The 19669-nt window shown below is 39.2% G+C and overlaps 1 protein-coding gene across 16 annotated transcripts in view; it reads left to right on the forward strand.

Annotated features, from left to right (window-relative positions):
* Positions 1-19669, forward strand: part of LOC124722630 (battenin) — a 237289-nt gene that overhangs the window by 193794 nt on the left and 23826 nt on the right. For all 16 annotated transcript variants that reach the window (XM_047247764.1, XM_047247768.1, XM_047247771.1 and 13 more), the window contains 3 exons: positions 6311-6469; positions 11671-11814; positions 19254-19524. In XM_047247764.1, coding sequence (XP_047103720.1) covers positions 6311-6469; positions 11671-11814; positions 19254-19524 — 574 coding nt within the window. The remainder of the gene's footprint in view (positions 1-6310; positions 6470-11670; positions 11815-19253; positions 19525-19669) is intronic.

Here is a 19669-nt window from a genome sequence, read left to right on the forward strand (position 1 = left end):
TATATCATTTACATCGGTTTGCAGTAGGGTTTTGGAGCATATACTGTATTCAAACATTATGAATAACCTTGAAGGGAACGATCTATTGATGCGTAATCAGCATGGTTTCAGAAAACATCGTTCTTGTGTAACACAGCTAGCTCTTTATTTGCACGAAGTAATGGCCGCTATCGACAGGGGATCTCAAGTTGATTCCGTATTTCTAGATTTCCGGAAAGCTTTTGACACCGTTCCTCACAAGCGACTTCTAATCAAGCTGCGGGCCTATGGGGTATCATCTCAGTTGTGCGACTGGATTCGTGATTTCCTGTCGGGAAGGTCACAGTTCGTAGTAATAGACGGAAAATCATCGAGTAAAACTGAAGTGATATCAGGTGTTCCCCAGGGAAGCATCCTGGGACCTCTGCTGTTCCTGATATATAAATGACCTGGGTGACAATCTGAGCAGTTCTCTTAGCTTGTTCACAGATGATGCTGTAATTTACCGTGTAGTAAGGTCATCCGAAGACCAGTATCAGTTGCAAAGCGATTTAGAAAAGATTGCTGTATGGTGTGGCAGGTGGCAGTTGACACTAAATAACAAAAAGTGTGAGGTGATCCACATGAGTTCCAAAAGAAATCCGTTGGAATTCGATTACTCGATAAATAGCACAATTCTCAAGGCTGTCAATTCAACTAAGTACCTGGGTGTTAAAATTACGAACAACTTCAGTTGGAAAGACCACGTAGGTAATATTGTGGGGAAGGCAAGCCAAAGGTTGCGTTTCATTGGCAGGACACTTAGAAGATGCAACAAGTCCACTAAAGAGACAGCTTACACTACACTCATTCGTCCTCTGTTAGAATATTGCTGCACGGTGTGGGATCCTTACCAGGTGGGATTGACGGAGGACATCGAAATGGTGCAAAAAAGGGCAGCTCGTTTTGTATTATCACGTAATAGGGGAGAGAGTGTGGCAGATATCATACGCGAGTTGGGATGGAAGTCATTAAAGCAAAGACGTTTTTCATCGCGGCGAGATCTATTTTGAAATTTCAGTCACCAACTTTCTCTTCCGAATGCGAAAATATTTTGTTGAGCCCAACCTACATAGGTAGGAATGATCATCAAAATAAAATAAGAGAAATCAGAGCTCGAACAGAAAGGTTTAGGTGTTCGTTTTTCCTGCGCGCTGTTCGGGAGTGGAATGGTAGAGAGATAGTATGATTGTGGTTCGATGAACCCTCTGCCAAGCACTTAAATGTGAATTGCAGAGTAGTCATGTAGATGTAGATGTAGATGTATGAGGAATATAAAGGATGTTTGGAAATTCCAATTACAAACCTCTAGGACTTGTAGAGGGGAGTGAGTACATAATATTTTGAATAGGAACCTATGTCCAGAAATGCACCGTTTCTGTTCTACAACAGTTTCAATTCAGATGTACAACGTGTCCACTTCTGCTGATGGAAAGAGAAAAGTCTCAGAGTTGCTTGTCCTTGTTTTCAGTAGGGCAGACAGGATGATGTGTGCTATGTGGACTGCCCCTTGTGTATGCAAAGTTTAATTTATGAGATTCCTGTAGAGACGGAGGAAGCTGCTGCACCAGAAATTGAAGAGACCACAGGTGGGATGGAGAGTGTGTACCAGAAAATGCTTCATAGGTGCAGTGTTTGTAATGGTGTTGGTGGTTGCCACATCAAGCTGCTATTGTAATGCATCAATACTGTTTTGTCTGTACAGTATGCTTTTTATTTTGGAATAATGTAAACATGTGTAAGTGTTAACACAAAAAAATGAGTTTAAGTGTTAAATGGATGTTTTGTTATGTTTCCTTTTGAATTGTTATCTAATAATTGTACTGCATCATTCCTAATTCAATTCCTCAAGCAGACATGTATGAGTTAAACATCTGAATTGAAACCATTGCAGAATGGAAATGATACATTTCCGGAAATAGGTTCATTTTCAATATATTATGTAGTTACTCCCCTCCACAAGGACCAGAATTTTGAAACAGGAGTTTCCGAATACCCTGCATGGAAAGAAATAGCAATGTCATATTCAGTTTATTCCATAATAAATTTATGTCAATATATGAAAGTTGCTTTCTGAAAAAGTTATCCAGAAAATCCACTAGAAAAATTAAGTTTTCGGTAACTAATGGAATTAAAGTGTCATGTAAGAGAAGGAGGAAAATTTATATTAAGGCTAGAATAAGATGAGATCTGAAATTACTTGCATACTACAAAAATACTGTAGTATTTTAAGGAAGGTCATTAAAATGTCAAGAAGTATGTATGCCCTGACAGAAATTAATAATGTAGATTATAAGATTAAAACCACATGGAATATTGTCAAACAGGAGGTAGAACAGCCAGTTATTGTACAAGATACCTTAACAGTGAAACTAAATGATAGTATTTTGACTGATAATTCACAATATGTGAATGCTTTTAGGAATCACTTTCTAAATGTATCAGCAAAAATAGGATTAAATGCTTCAGTTGAAGAAGAAAGAGGCTATATTAAAAATGTGATTCATCATTCCAGAAAACTATAACCAACTTGAAGTGGCACCAACATTCTTCACTGAAATTAGTAGAATTATAAAAATTCAAAATAAATAAAAATAAAAAAATGTGTCTCATATGGTGTTGATGGGGTTTCAATATATGTAATGCATCACTGGTGTGAAACAGTTTAAAGTATCCAGTTGTTAAACTTCTTCAAAAGAAAGGTGACAAAAAAGACTTAAATAATTATCATCCAATTTCCTTACTGACATATTTTTCTATAATATTCAAGAAAGTAATGTACTGAAGAGTATTCACACATTTAAGTAGAATCAATATACTTAGCATGTCACAGTTTGAATTCCAGATGGGTTGGCTGACTGAGAATACTATTTATACATTCCCTTACAAAATATTATAAGGCTTAAATATTAAAATATTACCAGTTGTTATTTTTTTGTGATCTTTCCAAAGAATATGATTGTGTAGATCATACATTCATGTTTGAATCGTACTTAACAAACAGAATGCAGAAAGTTGTGCTGAATAATCCAAACTATGATGGAACAGTAGACAAGTTTAGTGACTTGAGGAGCAATTTGAAAGGGAATCCCACAGAATTCGACTTTGAGCCCACTCCTATTCCTCACATCTGTAAATGACCTGTGACGTCCATACCTGCAACACTAGAGGTAAAATGACCTTCATTACCCATTGTTAAAGCGGTCAGTGGCTCAGAGAGTAGTTTAATATGCAGCAATAAAAACCTTGGATCATTTGTGCAATACCATAAAATGTCTGACAGGTAACAAAGCAAGTTTTAAATCTAACGTAAAGTCATTTCTCCTGGACAACTCCATCTATTCCATATAAGAATTTCTATTTAAAAGCTGGTAGCCTGGAAAAAGACCTAGTTCTTAAGTGTAGTTGCATGAGTAGCACTAAAAAATAATGTGTTCATATATGTTAACACTGATCATGTGTATTTTTTCTACATCATTTCAATAAAATTATTGTTTAAGTAATGTATGGAATGTATAACTAACTAACTAACTAACTAACTAACTTATTGACTAGCTACCATAAAATCAGTACTATGAGGCACTGCTGATAGTTGAGAGTCCATACACACCATGGCATCAAATAAACAGTATTGTTGCTTATATTGGTCAGTTTGTTGAGTCCATGTCCATAACATCATTTGCAAAACCAGCCACTTACAGATTACTAGACACCACAATGGCTGAAAATTGATAACAAAAATGAACAGATTAGTCATTAATACTTCTCACACTATTAATGAAACACAATTAAATTAACTAAAAAAAAATAAACGTGCTATTCTTTCATACAACATGTGCTACTATGGAATATACTAAATTTGAAAATATAAATAAATATAAGTTTATGTTACATTACAACATACTAATGTTTTTTCATTATGAATTTATGTATAGAATAGGTAGAGTAGCTCAGAATAAACAGTATTTCTTTAAATTTGAAATTTGAGAAAATAATGTTATCTTTTCATCTAGTGTTGTAGTTGTGGGTTTTACTACACTTATTAGATTGCAATATATGACCAACACCAATATATGACCAACTCCTTGAAGAGGTGCTTATTTTTCCAAAACAATTTTCTTGTTCAGTGATCAGTGCTTCGTGAATATTGTGTCATAAGATACTAATGAGTGGAAATATGTGAAAGATGTTAAGAGACTGATTAATTTGTTTTTAAGACTAGAAATTGGCAATTGAAATGGATAGAAGACAAGGTGTTAACATTGTGGGAGAATGAGGACAGAGTATCAGACTGTAACTCCATATTGTTTATTTATTTATGGTGAAGGTATTATCAGTGCATTTAAACCAAACAAAATGCTTGTTATTTTTGGGGGCTAGAAAAGATTCCTGTACATGGGGTATAAACAGTTTTGATCATGATCCCTGTTCGTGTTCTATGGTTAACACATAGAAACCTCCATCCATGTTAAAACCACAGACCACCAACAATATCTCGACTTTGATACTGTCATCCATTCCACGCCAAACAGTATCACTGTCACAGTCTAACTGCCTGCATGCAGAATATTTCCAGTAATGGTCAATCCCTTTTTCTGGTATTCTATAGACCTTGCCAAGGGCATAAAAAATAAATACTACCCTCCAAACTTATGTCAAAAACAGTTCACCTGGGCCATCTCATCCTGTGTTTCTAGCACTCAATTGCACCTCTAACCAACCACAAAGAGCCAGTCTCTTCGTCCCTTGTTACCCGATATAACCCAGGATTGGTACAGCTGAACCATGTGATCTTACCAGTGCTTCTACTACTTTTCTTTGTTTCTCAAAATGAAATGAGATGTATTCTCCCCAAAATTCAACTTGTTATGACTGTCTTCATGATGGGGGATGTGGGTAGCTGGCATCTGTCTTCAAGTGCTTACCAGTTCAGGTTTCCCAGCATTTCTGTGGCACCCTCATGTGGGCAAACAAATGTGTGATGATTGGTGCTACCATTCTTTGTGTACATTCAATATCCCCAGTGAGCCCTATTTGTTATAGGTCCCAACACAATTTTCCCATATTCTAGGATGTGTGACATGAGTGTTTTAAGCAACCCTCTTCATTGAATGATTGCCTTAAGTCTATCAGTTACTGTATTTGTAACTGGGACCTATGTGATCATTTCATGTCTTATCCCCACAAATTGTTATAGCCAGGTTTCCAGGATGAATTTTTAAGTCTGCATTGGAGTGTGCACTAATATAAAACTTCCTGGGAGATTAAAACTGTGTGTCAGACCTGGAACTCAGGACCTTTGCCTTTTGTGGGCAAGTGCTCTACTGATTGAACTACCCAAGCACAACTCACGATCTTTGCTCACAGATTTAATTCCAACAGTACCTCACTCAGACCTTCCAAACTTCACAGAAGTTTCGTACAGTTTTAATCTGTCAGGAAGTTTCATAACAGTGCACACTCCAGTGCAGCGTGAAAAATTTCTTCCAGAAACATTCCCCATGTTGTGGCTAAGCTATGTTTCCACAATATTCTTTCTTCCAGGAATGCTAGTCTTGCAAGTTTCACAGGAGAACTTCTGTGAAGTTTGGAAGGTTGAAGATGAAGTACTGGTGTGAGTAAACCTGTGAGGATTGGTCGTAAGTCATGCTTGGGTATTTCAGTCAGTAGAGCACTTGCTCGTGAAAGGCAAATGTCCTGGGTTCAAGTCTGTAGTCAGCTGAATCATCTGCAAAATGTCTGAGGTTATAATTAATATTGATTATGAGGACATTAATATAAAATATGAACAGGAAGGGTCCAAACAAAGTTCCCAAGATCATGCCCGAACCTACTACATTTGTCGATGACTCTCCATCCCAGATAACATACTGTATCCTCCCTACCAAAAAAATTATCAATCCAGCCACAAACGTTGTTTGATACATCATTTGACTGTACTTTCATAAATGAGTGTTGATGTGGTACTGAGTCAGATAGTTTTTGGAAGTCAAGAAACAGCATTCAAGATGTCATGAGAAAAAAAACGTGTGTTGGGTTTTATAATGCATTCTGTTGGCAATCTGTGTGAGATACCTCATTATGTTTGTGCTCAGAATATGTTGCAAGATTCTACAGCAGCTATTAGTGCATAGTTGCATCTCTCATTGTGCATAGGGCTGTACACATGAGGCATAGAACACTGCACATACTGTGTTAGTTATTGTTGCTTGATTTTCTTAGAAAAAATAATATTCTTAAAGTCTTATTTAAGATTTATATCTGATTATATACTCTGCTTTATTTTTTGCAGCATACGAATGAGTTTGACAGTAGTATTGTCTATTGCATCATTCTTGCTAGTAGCTCTTTCTGGTGTGAAGTGGGCCACTTTTCTTGGTGTAATCGCTACCTCGTTTGGATCGGGCCTTGGTGAACTTACATTACTTGGCTATACGTCTTCATTTAACTGGTAACTAAATTTATTTTGTCTTTTATCTTTCGGCATCTTTTTATATTTATATGCTATCAAGATTAAGAATGCAACATGACTTTTGGATTTTGCAAGTGAAGTGAAATTGAACGTAAGTATCTACATATCAATTATCGCATGTGACAACCATGTAACAGTGGGTAGCAAACCACAGAAGAGAAAATAAAAGCAGCTGAAAGAACGTAAATGTGTTGGCAATTCAGTATAAGCTAAAATCAGCCAAATAGTGTTTGGAAGAAAATAAAGAGGAAAAGATTATTTTGTGCTATGAGTGTGTATTAGGGTTCCAGTGGTAAATGAGAAAAGTCTCATAATGTTCTGTAGCCATCTATCACATGCAAAAATCAGCCACTTTGTGACTGTGGTTAAGATGGTCTGATTGATAAGTCTTGACTACAAACAAAGACTACTTGCAGTTTGCAGGAACATGGATTACTGATAACCTCTGGAGCATCCATACACAAATACCAACAATAATCCACAAGCATTCCTGCATTGCAATGGCCTTGATATCTTTGTTCCATAACAGAAATGTCCTGATGGAATCTTTCTTCATGTTCCTCACTGACAGCTCCGCAACTAGAAGGGAAAAAGTCTAGGTTGGAGTGGAGAAAATGGATTTTAAGGGACATGTTGCATCCACGGTTATGGTAGTTTTGCAGTCGCACTGTCATCAGCTGAGTGTAGCTGTCATCTCTTTTGTTGACTAAAAATTGACAAACACCTCCCTTGAAGGCTTCCCAAGCTTCCCTTTCTTTCCCTCCACAACCTGGTCAAATGCAGGATCCTTTACAAGTTCTCGAATTTTTGGCGCAATACAAAAACCTTCCTTAACTTTTGCCTCACTTAATTTTGGAAATTTCTCTCTTATGTGCTTAAAGGCCCATCCTTGTTGATTCATGCCTTTGACACAATTTTTCATCAAACCCAGCTTGATCTGCAGGGGTGGAAGATCATCATCTTATGTGTCAATGAGAGGCTCGACAGTGACATTTTTCTCACTAGGGTTAAGATTTCTTGCAGGCCAGTCTGCTTCAATATAATGTTATTTCCTATCTCTTCTGTCCCACATACATAAGAAGCAACAATGTTTTGTGTACCCCAGTTGCGTTCCTAAGAGTATGGCAATGAGTTTTAGATAACCTCACATTTTTCATTTGTGTTCATGATATTTGATTGAGTCCAAGAGGGCTGTCATATTTGCATATGTCTCCTTCATGTGAACTGTATGACCAACAGGAATAGAAGGAAGACAGTTGCCATTGTGAAGTAATACAGCTTTCAAACTAAACTTGGAGGCTTCTATGAATAGCCTCCATTCAGTTGGATCATGGTTCAAATTCAAACACTTCATCAAGCCATTAATGTCACAGCAAACAACAAGATTGTTTTTCTTCTCGAAAAAGGGGAAGCAATTCCACATGACTTTTTCTGTTCTGTGAGTCTGTGACAACACTTTTAAGATGATTCCAGTGCTGTAGCTGAGACCCAAGAATTTCTGCCTTCTCCTTTGACTGGTCAAGGTCTCTAATGAGATCACTCAATTCTGCTTGACTCAGTCTGTGTGATTTATCATCTTTTCCTTCAAAATCAGGATCACGGAATGAGGAAGGCTTGTTTGGTTCTTATTCTTCTTCTTCCACACTGTCTTCATTTTCTACTTTAAGCACACAATTTTCAGGTGGAGTAGGGACTGGTAGATTATCTGAATGCGGAATGGGTCGAGTAGCGAATTGAAGATTTAGGTTCTGAACTGTTCTTCTTTCCTTTTTTGTAGGTGGAGTCCAGCAGAAATAGCAGTCATCTGTATGGTCTGTAGGCTCCAGCCAGACCATAGGCACAGCAAAAGTCAAAGATCATTTCTTATTTTTGAGCCATTCTCACCATGTAACTGAACATGCATTGCAACATATACACTCCTGGAAATGGAAAAAAGAACACATTGACACCGGTGTGTCAGACCCACCATACTTGCTCCGGACACTGCGAGAGGGCTGTACAAGAAATGATCACACGCACGGCACAGCGGACACACCAGGAACCGCGGTGTTGGCCGTCGAATGGCGCTAGCTGCGCAGCATTTGTGCACCGCCGCCGTCAGTGTCAGCCAGTTTGCCGTGGCATACGGAGCTCCATCGCAGTCTTTAACACTGGTAGCATGCCGCGACAGCGTGGACGTGAACCGTATGTGCAGTTGACAGACTTTGAGCGAGGGCGTATAGTGGGCATGCGGGAGGCCGGGTGGACGTACCGCCGAATTGCTCAACACGTGGGGCGTGAGGTCTCCACAGTACATCGATGTTGTCGCCAGTGGTCGGCGGAAGGTGCACGTGCCCGTCGACCTGGGACCGGACCGCAGCGACGCACGGATGCACGCCAAGACCGTAGGATCCTACGCAGTGCTGTAGGGGACCGCACCGCCACTTCCCAGCAAGTTAGGTATACTGTTGCTCCTGGGGTATCGGCGAGGACCATTCGCAACCGTCTCCATGAAGCTGGGCTACGGTCCCGCACACCGTTAGGCGGTCTTCCGCTCACGCCCCAACATCGTGCAGCCCGCCTCCAGTGGTGTCGCGACAGGCGTGAATGGAGGGACGAATGGAGACGTGTCGTCTTCAGCGATGAGAGTCGCTTCTGCCTTGGTGCCAATGATGGTCGTATGCGTGTTTGGCGCCGTGCAGGTGAGCGCCACAATCAGGACTGCATACGACCGAGGCACACAGGGCCAACACCCGGCATCATGGTGTGGGGAGCGATCTCCTACACTGGCCGTACACCACTGGTGATCGTCGAGGGGACACTGAATAGTGCACGGTACATCCAAACCGTCATCGAACCCATCGTTCTACCATTCCTAGACCGGCAAGGGAACTTGCTGTTCCAACAGGACAATGCACGTCCGCATGTATCCCGTGCCACCCAACGTGCTCTAGAAGGTGTAAGTCAACTACCCTGGCCAGCAAGATCTCCAGATCTGTCCCCCAACTGAGCATGTTTGGGACTGGATGAAGCGTCGTCTCACGCGGTCTGCACGTCCAGCACGAACGCTGGTCCAACTGAGGCGCCAGGTGGAAATGGCATGGCAAGCCGTTCCACAGGACTACATCCAGCATCTCTACGATCGTCTCCATGGGAGAATAGCAGCCTGCATTGGTGCGAAAGGTGGATATACACTGTACTAGTGCCGACATTGTGCATGCTCTGTTGCCTGTGTCTATGTGCCTGTGGTTCTGTCAGTGTGATCATGTGATGTATCTGACCCCAGGAATGTGTCAATAAAGTTTCCCCTTCCTGGGACAATGAATTCACGGTGTTCTTATTTCAATTTCCAGGAGTGTATGTGGAGCCCAAGGCTTATCCTGGTCCCCTACTTTCATATCAAAATAATGCTGATAGGCAGTCTTCATGAGAGGCAACAGATTGCATTTCTGTGAGGAAAATGTTATTTCACCATAAATATAACAAAAATTATTCACCTTATTTACACATTTTCATAGCATTTTTAAGAATTTTACTTTAAAAAACATTTTCAAGCCAGAAATTCTGCTGCAATTACAGCAGAAACTATATGAAACTCACAGTCACAGCAACAGTATCTATGTTTATGATTTACAAACAGCTTAAGAGCATTTGTGTTTTGTTATTGGACAGGTGTGCCACCTCCAAAAACAAATTACCCGCAAACTGAAAATGTTGACTATAGAAATGACATGTCACTTCATCCCCAAAGCAAGAGCTAATCTGTCATTTTTATGGTGGTTTTTTAATTCATCAAATGGAAATTCATAAGAATTAACTATTCCTGAGCCTGAAACATTTTCATTGTTGGGCATGTTATTACATTTTTGAAAAATTATGTTACCTACTGTGCCAAAGGAGAATTCAATCGACAAAACTAATAAATTGTGAGACAATCATTTGCCAGTAATTACCTCGAGAAGATGAAATGTTTAGAACTGCTGATAGACACGTATAAACATAATCCTAATTTTTGGAACAATATCTATGTTTATGACTTACAAACAGCTTAAGAGCATTTGCGTTTTGTTATTGGACAGGTGTGCCACCTCGAAAAACAAAATTACCCCCTTCCTTCTGGAAGTAGGTTGAGGAAGGTCGAAAAGAAAAACCAGGTCACTTGGACCCAGTGATAAGAAGGACTCACATGTAGTGAGTGTGGGATAGCAGAGCCCTTACCATCTGAGCCATCCATTCACAGCTGATGGGTCATCTCATACTTTGAACATGCCAATACCTCCATCCAGTCCAAACTCTCCAGAATATTTCTTGCAGATCTTTTTATATTAACAGTCTTGACAGAAAGAGTATAAAGGGGAATGGCAGAATCATTTTCTAAAGCTTGTTACTAGGATGAATTTTTCACTCTGCACCAGAGTTTATGCCATTATAAAACTTCATGGCAGATTAAAACTGAACCTGTGAGATAGGCGTCGTAGGAAAATTAAGTGTTCGGGTTCAAGCCTTAGTTCATTATACATGTGCTTTCCTATTTCCTGTGTTTCCATTTCCTCAATATATATTTTTAATTAGTAAAACTATACGTTCAGTTGAGTTAACCAACATACATTTTCTGCTCACACTTATTTGTCCCAGAGATTATCGTGTTTTCATGTAGCACACAACTTATAGAATCTTGTATTCCGAAAATTTTGCTGGGTTTCAGCAATTTGGTTTCTAGGAATTTATATGCTCTTATACTATTGAACATTCATTCAAACAATCAGACATGCTTTTGGCAGATGAGAATGTTAAAGTATTCATAATAAAATGCTGAAACATCTGCGGAATAATATAAGAGCATATAAACTCCTGAAAACCAACAAAGCTCTCATAATATGATATTCTGTAAACTGTGTGCTACATGAAATTGTAATAATCCCTGAAAAATGTAACTGAGTATGGAAAAGGTACTTATATATGATGCTGGTATAAACCTTAGATGCACATACAAAATTCCTTTAGCTGTGAGGAGAAACATGCTTCTCAGGTGGTTCATTGTGTCTAGTGTTCAATAATCTGTGGCTGTATGCCTATTTTATATCAGTTTAATATTATGAATGATACATAGAAGGAACAAGAATAATTCGAAGTTCAAAAATTTTTGAGTGTGAATTAAAGCTTAATATAATATTCCATGTATGTTTTCCTTATTTTACTAGGAACCCGATTACTGCATGGTCCTCAGGGACTGGAGCAGCTGGTGTACTGGGAGCTGGTTCATATGCAGGTCTCACAGCGCTTGGCATCAGCCCAAATGATTCGTTGTTGATTATGTTAGCAGTACCAGCAGTAATGGCATTGTCGTGAGTATATTTTAGCATTACATTACTTCTATGGAGATTTGTTATCTGTTGTGGATATAAGTCATAGTGAATAAATATTTGATTGACAAGTACATAAAGTTCTAATGTCCTCAGGTAGCACTGATACATTTACAGCCTGCTCATGTCATTCTATTCTTCTAATTTTTTCATTGCTTCCCTGGAATATGTCATGTTCAGTTTCCAGCATTAATCTAGTAAGTTAGCATAGAATGAAAACCACAGGTTAGATGGCCACTAAACAAATTATTCTACAAGTATTTCTATCTTCAGTTACTTCATGCCACATCTACTATTATACACAGATGAGCCAAAACATTATAACCACTTGTTTAATAGCGTATTGGTCCACATTTCAAACACAATGCAGCAGCGATTCTGCTTGGCATGGAGTCTACAAGTCGTTGATAGGTTTCCAGAAGTGTGTGACACCAGATGTGTACTCACAGGTCACTAAATTACTGGGCTTTGGTTTGTGGGCACGCAGTTGGCACTTGATGTGTGTTCCAGTGGGTACAGATCAGGAGCATTTGATGGCTAAGACATCAATGTGAGTTCACTATAGTGCTCCTCAAACCACTGCAGCATGATTCTGGTCTTGTGCGTGGAGAGTTATCCTGCTGGAATATGTCATCACCATCAGAGAAGACTTCAACAGTGAAGGGATGCAGGTGGTCTGTAATAATCTTCACATATTTCACTGCTGTCATGGTGTTTTTGATTATTACCGTAGTCCCATAGAAGCCCTACTCAGTGTACCTCATAGCATAATTCTGCTCTTGCCGGCCTGCATCTGTGGTGTGGAACACGTTTCAAGCAGCCATTCACCTGGATGATGGTATATAAGGACCCAACCATTGACCTGTTGTAAAAAGAAATGTGGTTCATTCAACAGCCAACATGTTTCCATTGATCCATGGTGAAAACACAGTGATTCCATGCCCACTGCAATCATAACTGGCGATATCGTTGGGCCAATGCAGGAACACATAGGGGTCATGTAATGCAGAGCTCCATGTTCAACAGTGGCCTCTGAACAGTGTGCTCCAAAAGACTTGTGGCTGCACCGGCTTTGTAGTAGTCAGATCTGCCACAGATCACTGCCTATCCTGGATTACACAGTGGGTGATCCTCTGACATCTACATTTTGTGATGAGGCATGGATGTCCAGTACCACATGGCCTACATGTTATTCCACCTTCCTTTAACCACTTCCCATAGGTGCTGAAGACAGTAGTATGCAAACAGCTGACCAGTTTCACCATTTCAGAGATTCTTGTTTCCAGCCGCAGCACCACAACAATGTCTCCTTTGTTAAAAGCACTCATATCAGTGGATTTCTGCATTTGCAGCCCGTTTCTTTGCTATGCTGACTGCTCACTTGTCTCTTTTCTGCTTACATTCTTTCCTCACTGTGTCACCTTCCCGCAACACCACCAGGAGGCATTCAACATCACAGTGGGTGGTGACCATAATGTTTTGGCCCATCAGTGTATGTGAGAAATGGTTTTCCAGATGTACACCTACACCCTAATCCTTAAAATAAAGGAGAGCTGATTTTGTGGTCTATGTTTTCAGTGTAGTTGTTGCAAAATCAGAATTTGATTTGAAAATGTAGTCAGTTTGGCATTTGTATAAAAAGCTTTGCAGTCTGGCCTGCCTCCCACCGTTCCAAACTGGTATTCTACATATAGAAGGACATGATTAGCTCTGTGGACCCTCTGAAGAAACCTAATGTAAATCTTGTTCCATTATCATAAAAGTTGAAGCAAGTTGAAGGATAACAGTTTTCAAGAAACTTTGAAATTGTGTAAAGAAGATTAAATACCAAATTTTGCCATATAGTCAGATGTTAAATTATTGTTTATCAGTCATTAGGAGGATCATCATCATTGTCATCATTATCATCATCATCATCATCATCATCATCATCATCATAGATTTTGTTCTCTCTTATCTAGCATTTGTTCAGCCCTGTCACCAGATCTTTTCATGATGTTTTTTGGATGTTGTCTCCAGTAAGTACTTACCACACCTGTCGTACATTATGAAGGTGAAAGGCAGCCTCAACTATGCCTGTCTCCGGACCAAGTGATAATTGTGTATTTGGGTAGAACAAACATATCATGAAATGATTGTTAAAAATCACCTGCACTCCACATCTATGCTGGCTGGTGCCTTGTAATTACTTTGACTAATAACATTTATTTCTGTTGCGTTCATACTCCTTAGACTTCAGTACAAAGAATGTTTTAAATTTGGTCTTGCATCATCTTATTTCTGTGTTGTTGACCACCTTATTGTTTCCCTATTTCATCATGTTATTGCTAAAAGCTGCACCTTTATTTTGAATTGTTGCCACGTTATGACTTTAAAACTTTCTGGCAGTGTGTGGGATGGTGGATAATAATTATGTTGCCTGTACTCTAATTTTGTAAGTTGAAATGTTTGGTAGTCTTCTGTGATTTTTAGATACCACAGCCTTTCACAAGGGCCTTAAAACTATTTGTCCAGACAGCCACATCGATGTTCACACACCTGAGAATAAGTATGAAAACCTTTACAGCTTGTCCCATCATTCTCAGCTCTTGAAACAGTTCAGAGATGATTTCTGCTGTTTGTTTCCATTTCCAAAAAGTTAGTTGCTCTCCTTAAAAGTGGAGAATTATCTCGGACACTTGCCATGTGGTTTTCTATAACATAGCAGCCGCCACACAAAACAGAACATGGAGAGCGAAACACAGGTTTTCAATATAAACTCATAATCAAAGCAAGCTCACTTTTACAAAGTTTCACCAGTTACACATGATATATCATTCATCTGAAACACAATAATGTCAGCCATTATGAACACCATCCAAGGCATAAGCGGACATGAACAGATTCACAATGGAGCATAGCACATTCCCATATGACCGACAATGATCGGATAACCTCCCAGGTGCAGACACCTCATTACTTATACATTCTTGGTGCAGATGGCAAAGGGGAAGCTTGCTCCAAAACTGCTTCTAGTGTTTGCAACAATGCCCAATCAGCACCCATTTTGGTTAACAAAATTATTTATATGATTGTTAGTTGAAGACTAACAGTGATCTCAATTTTTATATAAGTATTTCTGCACTTTATAGATGTTCTATAAAATCCTTAGCCCAGTAACTCTTAAATTTTGAACTCCAGAATTTCCCAAATGGAACCAATGGTAGCTGGAAGCATCTGGACATCTGTGTTCTAAATCTGTACCTTTTAAAATGGTCAATGTTGTCTTAAGACTTGGTACAGCTTCATTATTACATATAATGAATGTAATGCTGTCATATTAGCTTTGTAGCTTAATAGCAAAGATTAGTTAATGTAACTCTTTCTACAAGATTTAGGTATGAAAATTGGTTTTTCCCTAAGAATTCAAGAAGTAGATGTATCTTCATGGTAACATCTACCAAATGTTTGTACGATAAATTGAACTTAATTCCAGAATTAGAACGCTGTAACTTAAATATTACATATATATAATGTTGTGAAAAAAGTGGAATAATTCAAAAAGTAAAATCTACCATGTGTTTATGCAATAAACTGCATCTAGTTCCAAAAGGAGAACTTTCTAGCATTAATATTCCTTGCCTTTTAGAATTGCACACAACATGGATTTCAGAAGTAATTAATTAGTGAGCCATGTTGAGATTTACAATATTTAACCTTTTCTTTGTCTTATGTAATCTGACCAAGTTTTGAAACAATATTTAGACAATGAATTTCATATAAGGTGCAGTCTCTTTGTTAGTGGCTCATGGGATACATCAGGCATTCTGTTTGACTGATCTTGGCTGACCAACTGAGGAAGACCAATACTTTACTCACCCCACTAGCACTGGCTTGTTCCCCACATTACCCCCTATTTCATTTGATGGTGAGCTTTCTGGAAGTAAGAGCTTACGTACACACACACACACACACACACACACACACACACACACACACACACACACACACACACACACACAGAGAGAGAGAGAGAGAGAGAGAGAGAGAGAGAGAGAAATGTAAATAAATCAGTGCCCACTATCAGACATCACATATATAATTAAGGCAAGGCTAGCCAGTGTCCCCTTCAGTGCAGATGCTGACCATACTCAAACTTGTAAGTTCAGAATGGGAAGCAAGTTGAGAATGGGGGGCATGCCAGGATAGTCCGTGCAGTTGTGAAGACCACTGTATCTGGATGGCTTAGTGGTCAAAGCATCTGTCTAGCAACTAGGAGACCTGGGTTCAAATCCTGGTCCAGCACAAAGTTTCAACTTTCCCCATTGATGTAAATCAATGCCCTTTAGCAGCTAAATGTCATTAATTCGTTTCTGTCTGCATTCATAATGGCTGCAGGAGCAAAATGATGTTTATTCTTTTAGACACCACTTATATGAGATATGTTCAAAAAATTCCACAACATTTGTAATTTCACGCCAGTGGTGTGTTTGAGCAAAATGCGGTTGGCATCACTGCACACGCCTGTGTTTAATGTGTAACTGCCGGAAGTTACGTTGTTGTATGTCTGTTAGTTATTGCTCAGTGCAGTGTTGAGCAGAAATAATGTCGCACAGTTTGCCAATTTTGAGATGGTAGTGTTAGAGGGGCAATGCGTATGCATTACATTTTGTCTGAAACTCAAGAAAACCGTTACAGAGGCACTTCAAATGATGCAGGAAGCCTGTGGTGATGAGTGTTTAAGCCATATCCGGTGTTACAAATGGTTCACATGGTTTAAAAGTGGCTGGATGGAAGTGAAAGATGACCCTCGTTCAGGATGTCTTTCAATGCCTACTGACGATGCTCATGTCAGGATCGTCAACAAAATTGTGCATGCCAATTAAAGACTGCCTGTCTGAGAGATTGCAGAAGAATGTAACATTTCAGTTGGATCATGTCATTAAATCCTGATACAGCAGCTTGGAATGCACCGTATTGCTGCCAAATTCATCCCATGGCTCATGAGTCAAGACCAGAAAGACTTCAGCCTCGCAATCTGTGAAGAGCTTTAGTATCATGCAAATGAGAATGAGATGTTCCTTAAGAGAATTGTAACAGTTATGATGTTGAGACCAAGGTTCAATCTTCATAATGGATTGAGAAAAGTTCTCCAAGACCAAACAAAGCGTGTCATGTCAGGTCAAATGTCAAAGCCATGCTGATAGTTTTCTTTGATTTTGAAGGATTAGCTTATCATGAATTCGTGTCACAGGGACAAACTGTTAATCGATGATACTATCGGGACATGTTTGGGATGCCTGTGAGAAAATACGAGAAGTAAATGGCCTGAAATGTGGTGAGACAGTTCGTGGCTCTTGCATTACGATAATGCACCCGCACATTCATCGCTGTTGGTGCATGACTATTGCACAAAGATCAAAGTCACTGTGCTGCCTCATCCTCCATACTCTCCAAACCAGGCCTATGTGGACTTTGGACTTCTTTTTATTTCCAAAGTGGAAAATCCCATTGAAACAACAAAGATTTGCAATGATAGATGAGATAAAACAAAATTATCAGACTGTGCTTCATGCAGTCAAACAAGATGTGTACCAAGACTGCTTCCAGAAGTGGAAAAGGCATTGGGAGTGGTGTATCAATGAGTATTTCAAAGAGGACCATGCACAGTAAGTTAAAGGTAAGGGTAGAAAAAATTTGTGGGCAAAGTTCTGGGATTTTTGGAACAGACCTCATATATTAATATAGAAGTTAGTTCATAAAAATATTATCTTTCTTATTATAAAGGATACCCAGTAAGTAAGTTGCTTGTGCAATATATACTACGAATGCTCTGCGATCACAAGAAAGTGCATTTGTATCTGCTGGGGAAAGGGGGGGGGGGGATGCAGATCACTAGGACAGAGATGATATTGTTAAAGATGATAGCGTCCACAGCTCGTGGTCGTGCAGTAGCGTTCTCGTTTCCCGTGCCCGGGTTCCCGGGTTCGATTCCCAGTGGGGTCAGGGATTTTCTCTGCCTCGTGATGACTGGGTGTTGTGTGATGTCCTTAGGTTAGTTAGGTTTAAGTAGTTCTAAGTTCTAGGGGACTGATGACCATAGATGCTAAGTCCCATAGGGCTCAGAGCCATTTTTGAACGAAAGATGATAGCAATGTAAACACTTGATTGTAATTTGTGATAATGTTTAAGAAAATTTGTATCACTGATATGTGCAAAGTGTCATCAGTTATATGGTTTATTAATGTATATAATTTTGTCAGCAGTTGACGTTCATCATCTAATTTATGAAGTATATGATGAACAAATCATGACTACCTCAGTGTTATGGAGATGGATGTGACAGACCAGGAAAGAAGGCCAAGGAGATGTGCATTATGAGGAACATAAGGGATGGCAATGTCCTGTTACTTATGGATTGATCCATGCTGTGGTAGAAAATATGAGAAAGAACAGATGATTCCTCATGAAAATTCTACCTCTGAAATTTTCACAAATTTTGCTATTGCTGCTGCACAAAATTGTGTTGGACTGGCTAAATGTCTGCGTATTATGTTCCCACGGAGTCCCACATTTGCTAGAGAAGACCACAGATAGCACCAAATTATGAGGTCATTAATGTTTTTTATGTGGTACCCAGAGAAGGATGATGACTTTTTGACTTGTATTGTGACAGGGGAGGAGAGATGGCTATTGACGTAAGACTCTGGAAACAAAACAATAGTCGTTGAGTTGAAGCACACATCTTCACTGTAGGAGACGAAAATATATCTTACTTGTGTACCTACTGACACATTCCACAATGTGGCAAGTTTTCAAGAATGTGACCTATGAAACAGAAAAAGAGGGTGCGGAGGAGACTGCTTACTTGGAAGCTCATATCCCTTGTGTATTAGGAGAAACAGTATGTATTTCTGATTGATTTGTTGGAGTTTGCTGTAACCATCAGTACCAACAACCATTATGACATTCATAATGCTAGCTGCATTGCTCGATTTAAATGAGTGACACTATATGTTCATATTCATGTTCTCATCAACGACAGCATTGTGGCTGCAATATTATGACTTATTACAAACTTTGGTTGCTAAACATTTGTTCTGATTTTCATCTTTTTTTTTTTTGTGATGGAAGCTTTTGTGCTGGCAAGAGATTACAAGTTAAAGATACTGTCAGAAAAGCTATTGTCCCATGTATCATAATTGCAACCTCTCTCTCTCTCTCTCTCTCTCTCTCTCTCTCTCTCTCCCTCACACACACACACACACACACACACACACACACACACATACATGCATGCACACACACTTATGCATACCCAGGAGCAGTTATGTCGAGACATAGCCGTAGACTTACTTTTCAGTTTATGACAAAATCCTATAATTATTGTTGTGATAATTCTTTTCATCACCACCATCATCATTCTGAGTGTTAATTTCCAGATTTTGGGTGCTGCTAGAACGTCCAACACATTCTGTGAATTCTGTGGATACACCAGGAGTGGAAGAGTTTCAGAGCAATGTGTCAATACAGTCTGGTACTGGAGAAGGAACAGTAGAGGTAGCAACAGTAGCAGAAGCATCTGCAGTGGCTGATATTGCTTATGAAAATGAGTCACTGACAACCAAACTCAAATACATTCCATCTCTTCTGAAGTACATGGTTCCACTGGGAACAGTTTATTTATTTGAATATTTTATTAATCAAGGTCTGGTAAGTTCAGAAACTCATTTCTCTGAATAAAATAGTGGTGAATTAGTCTCAATTTAGATATTTTTAGGTTTTATAGCTGTCATTGCTGTTTTTGGTAATGTGCAAAAAGATATTTTGAATAAAAATAATAAACTGGTACTTAACT

The sequence above is a fragment of the Schistocerca piceifrons genome, chromosome X, assembly GCF_021461385.2.
Source record: "Schistocerca piceifrons isolate TAMUIC-IGC-003096 chromosome X, iqSchPice1.1, whole genome shotgun sequence".
NCBI lineage: Eukaryota > Metazoa > Arthropoda > Insecta > Orthoptera > Acrididae > Schistocerca > Schistocerca piceifrons.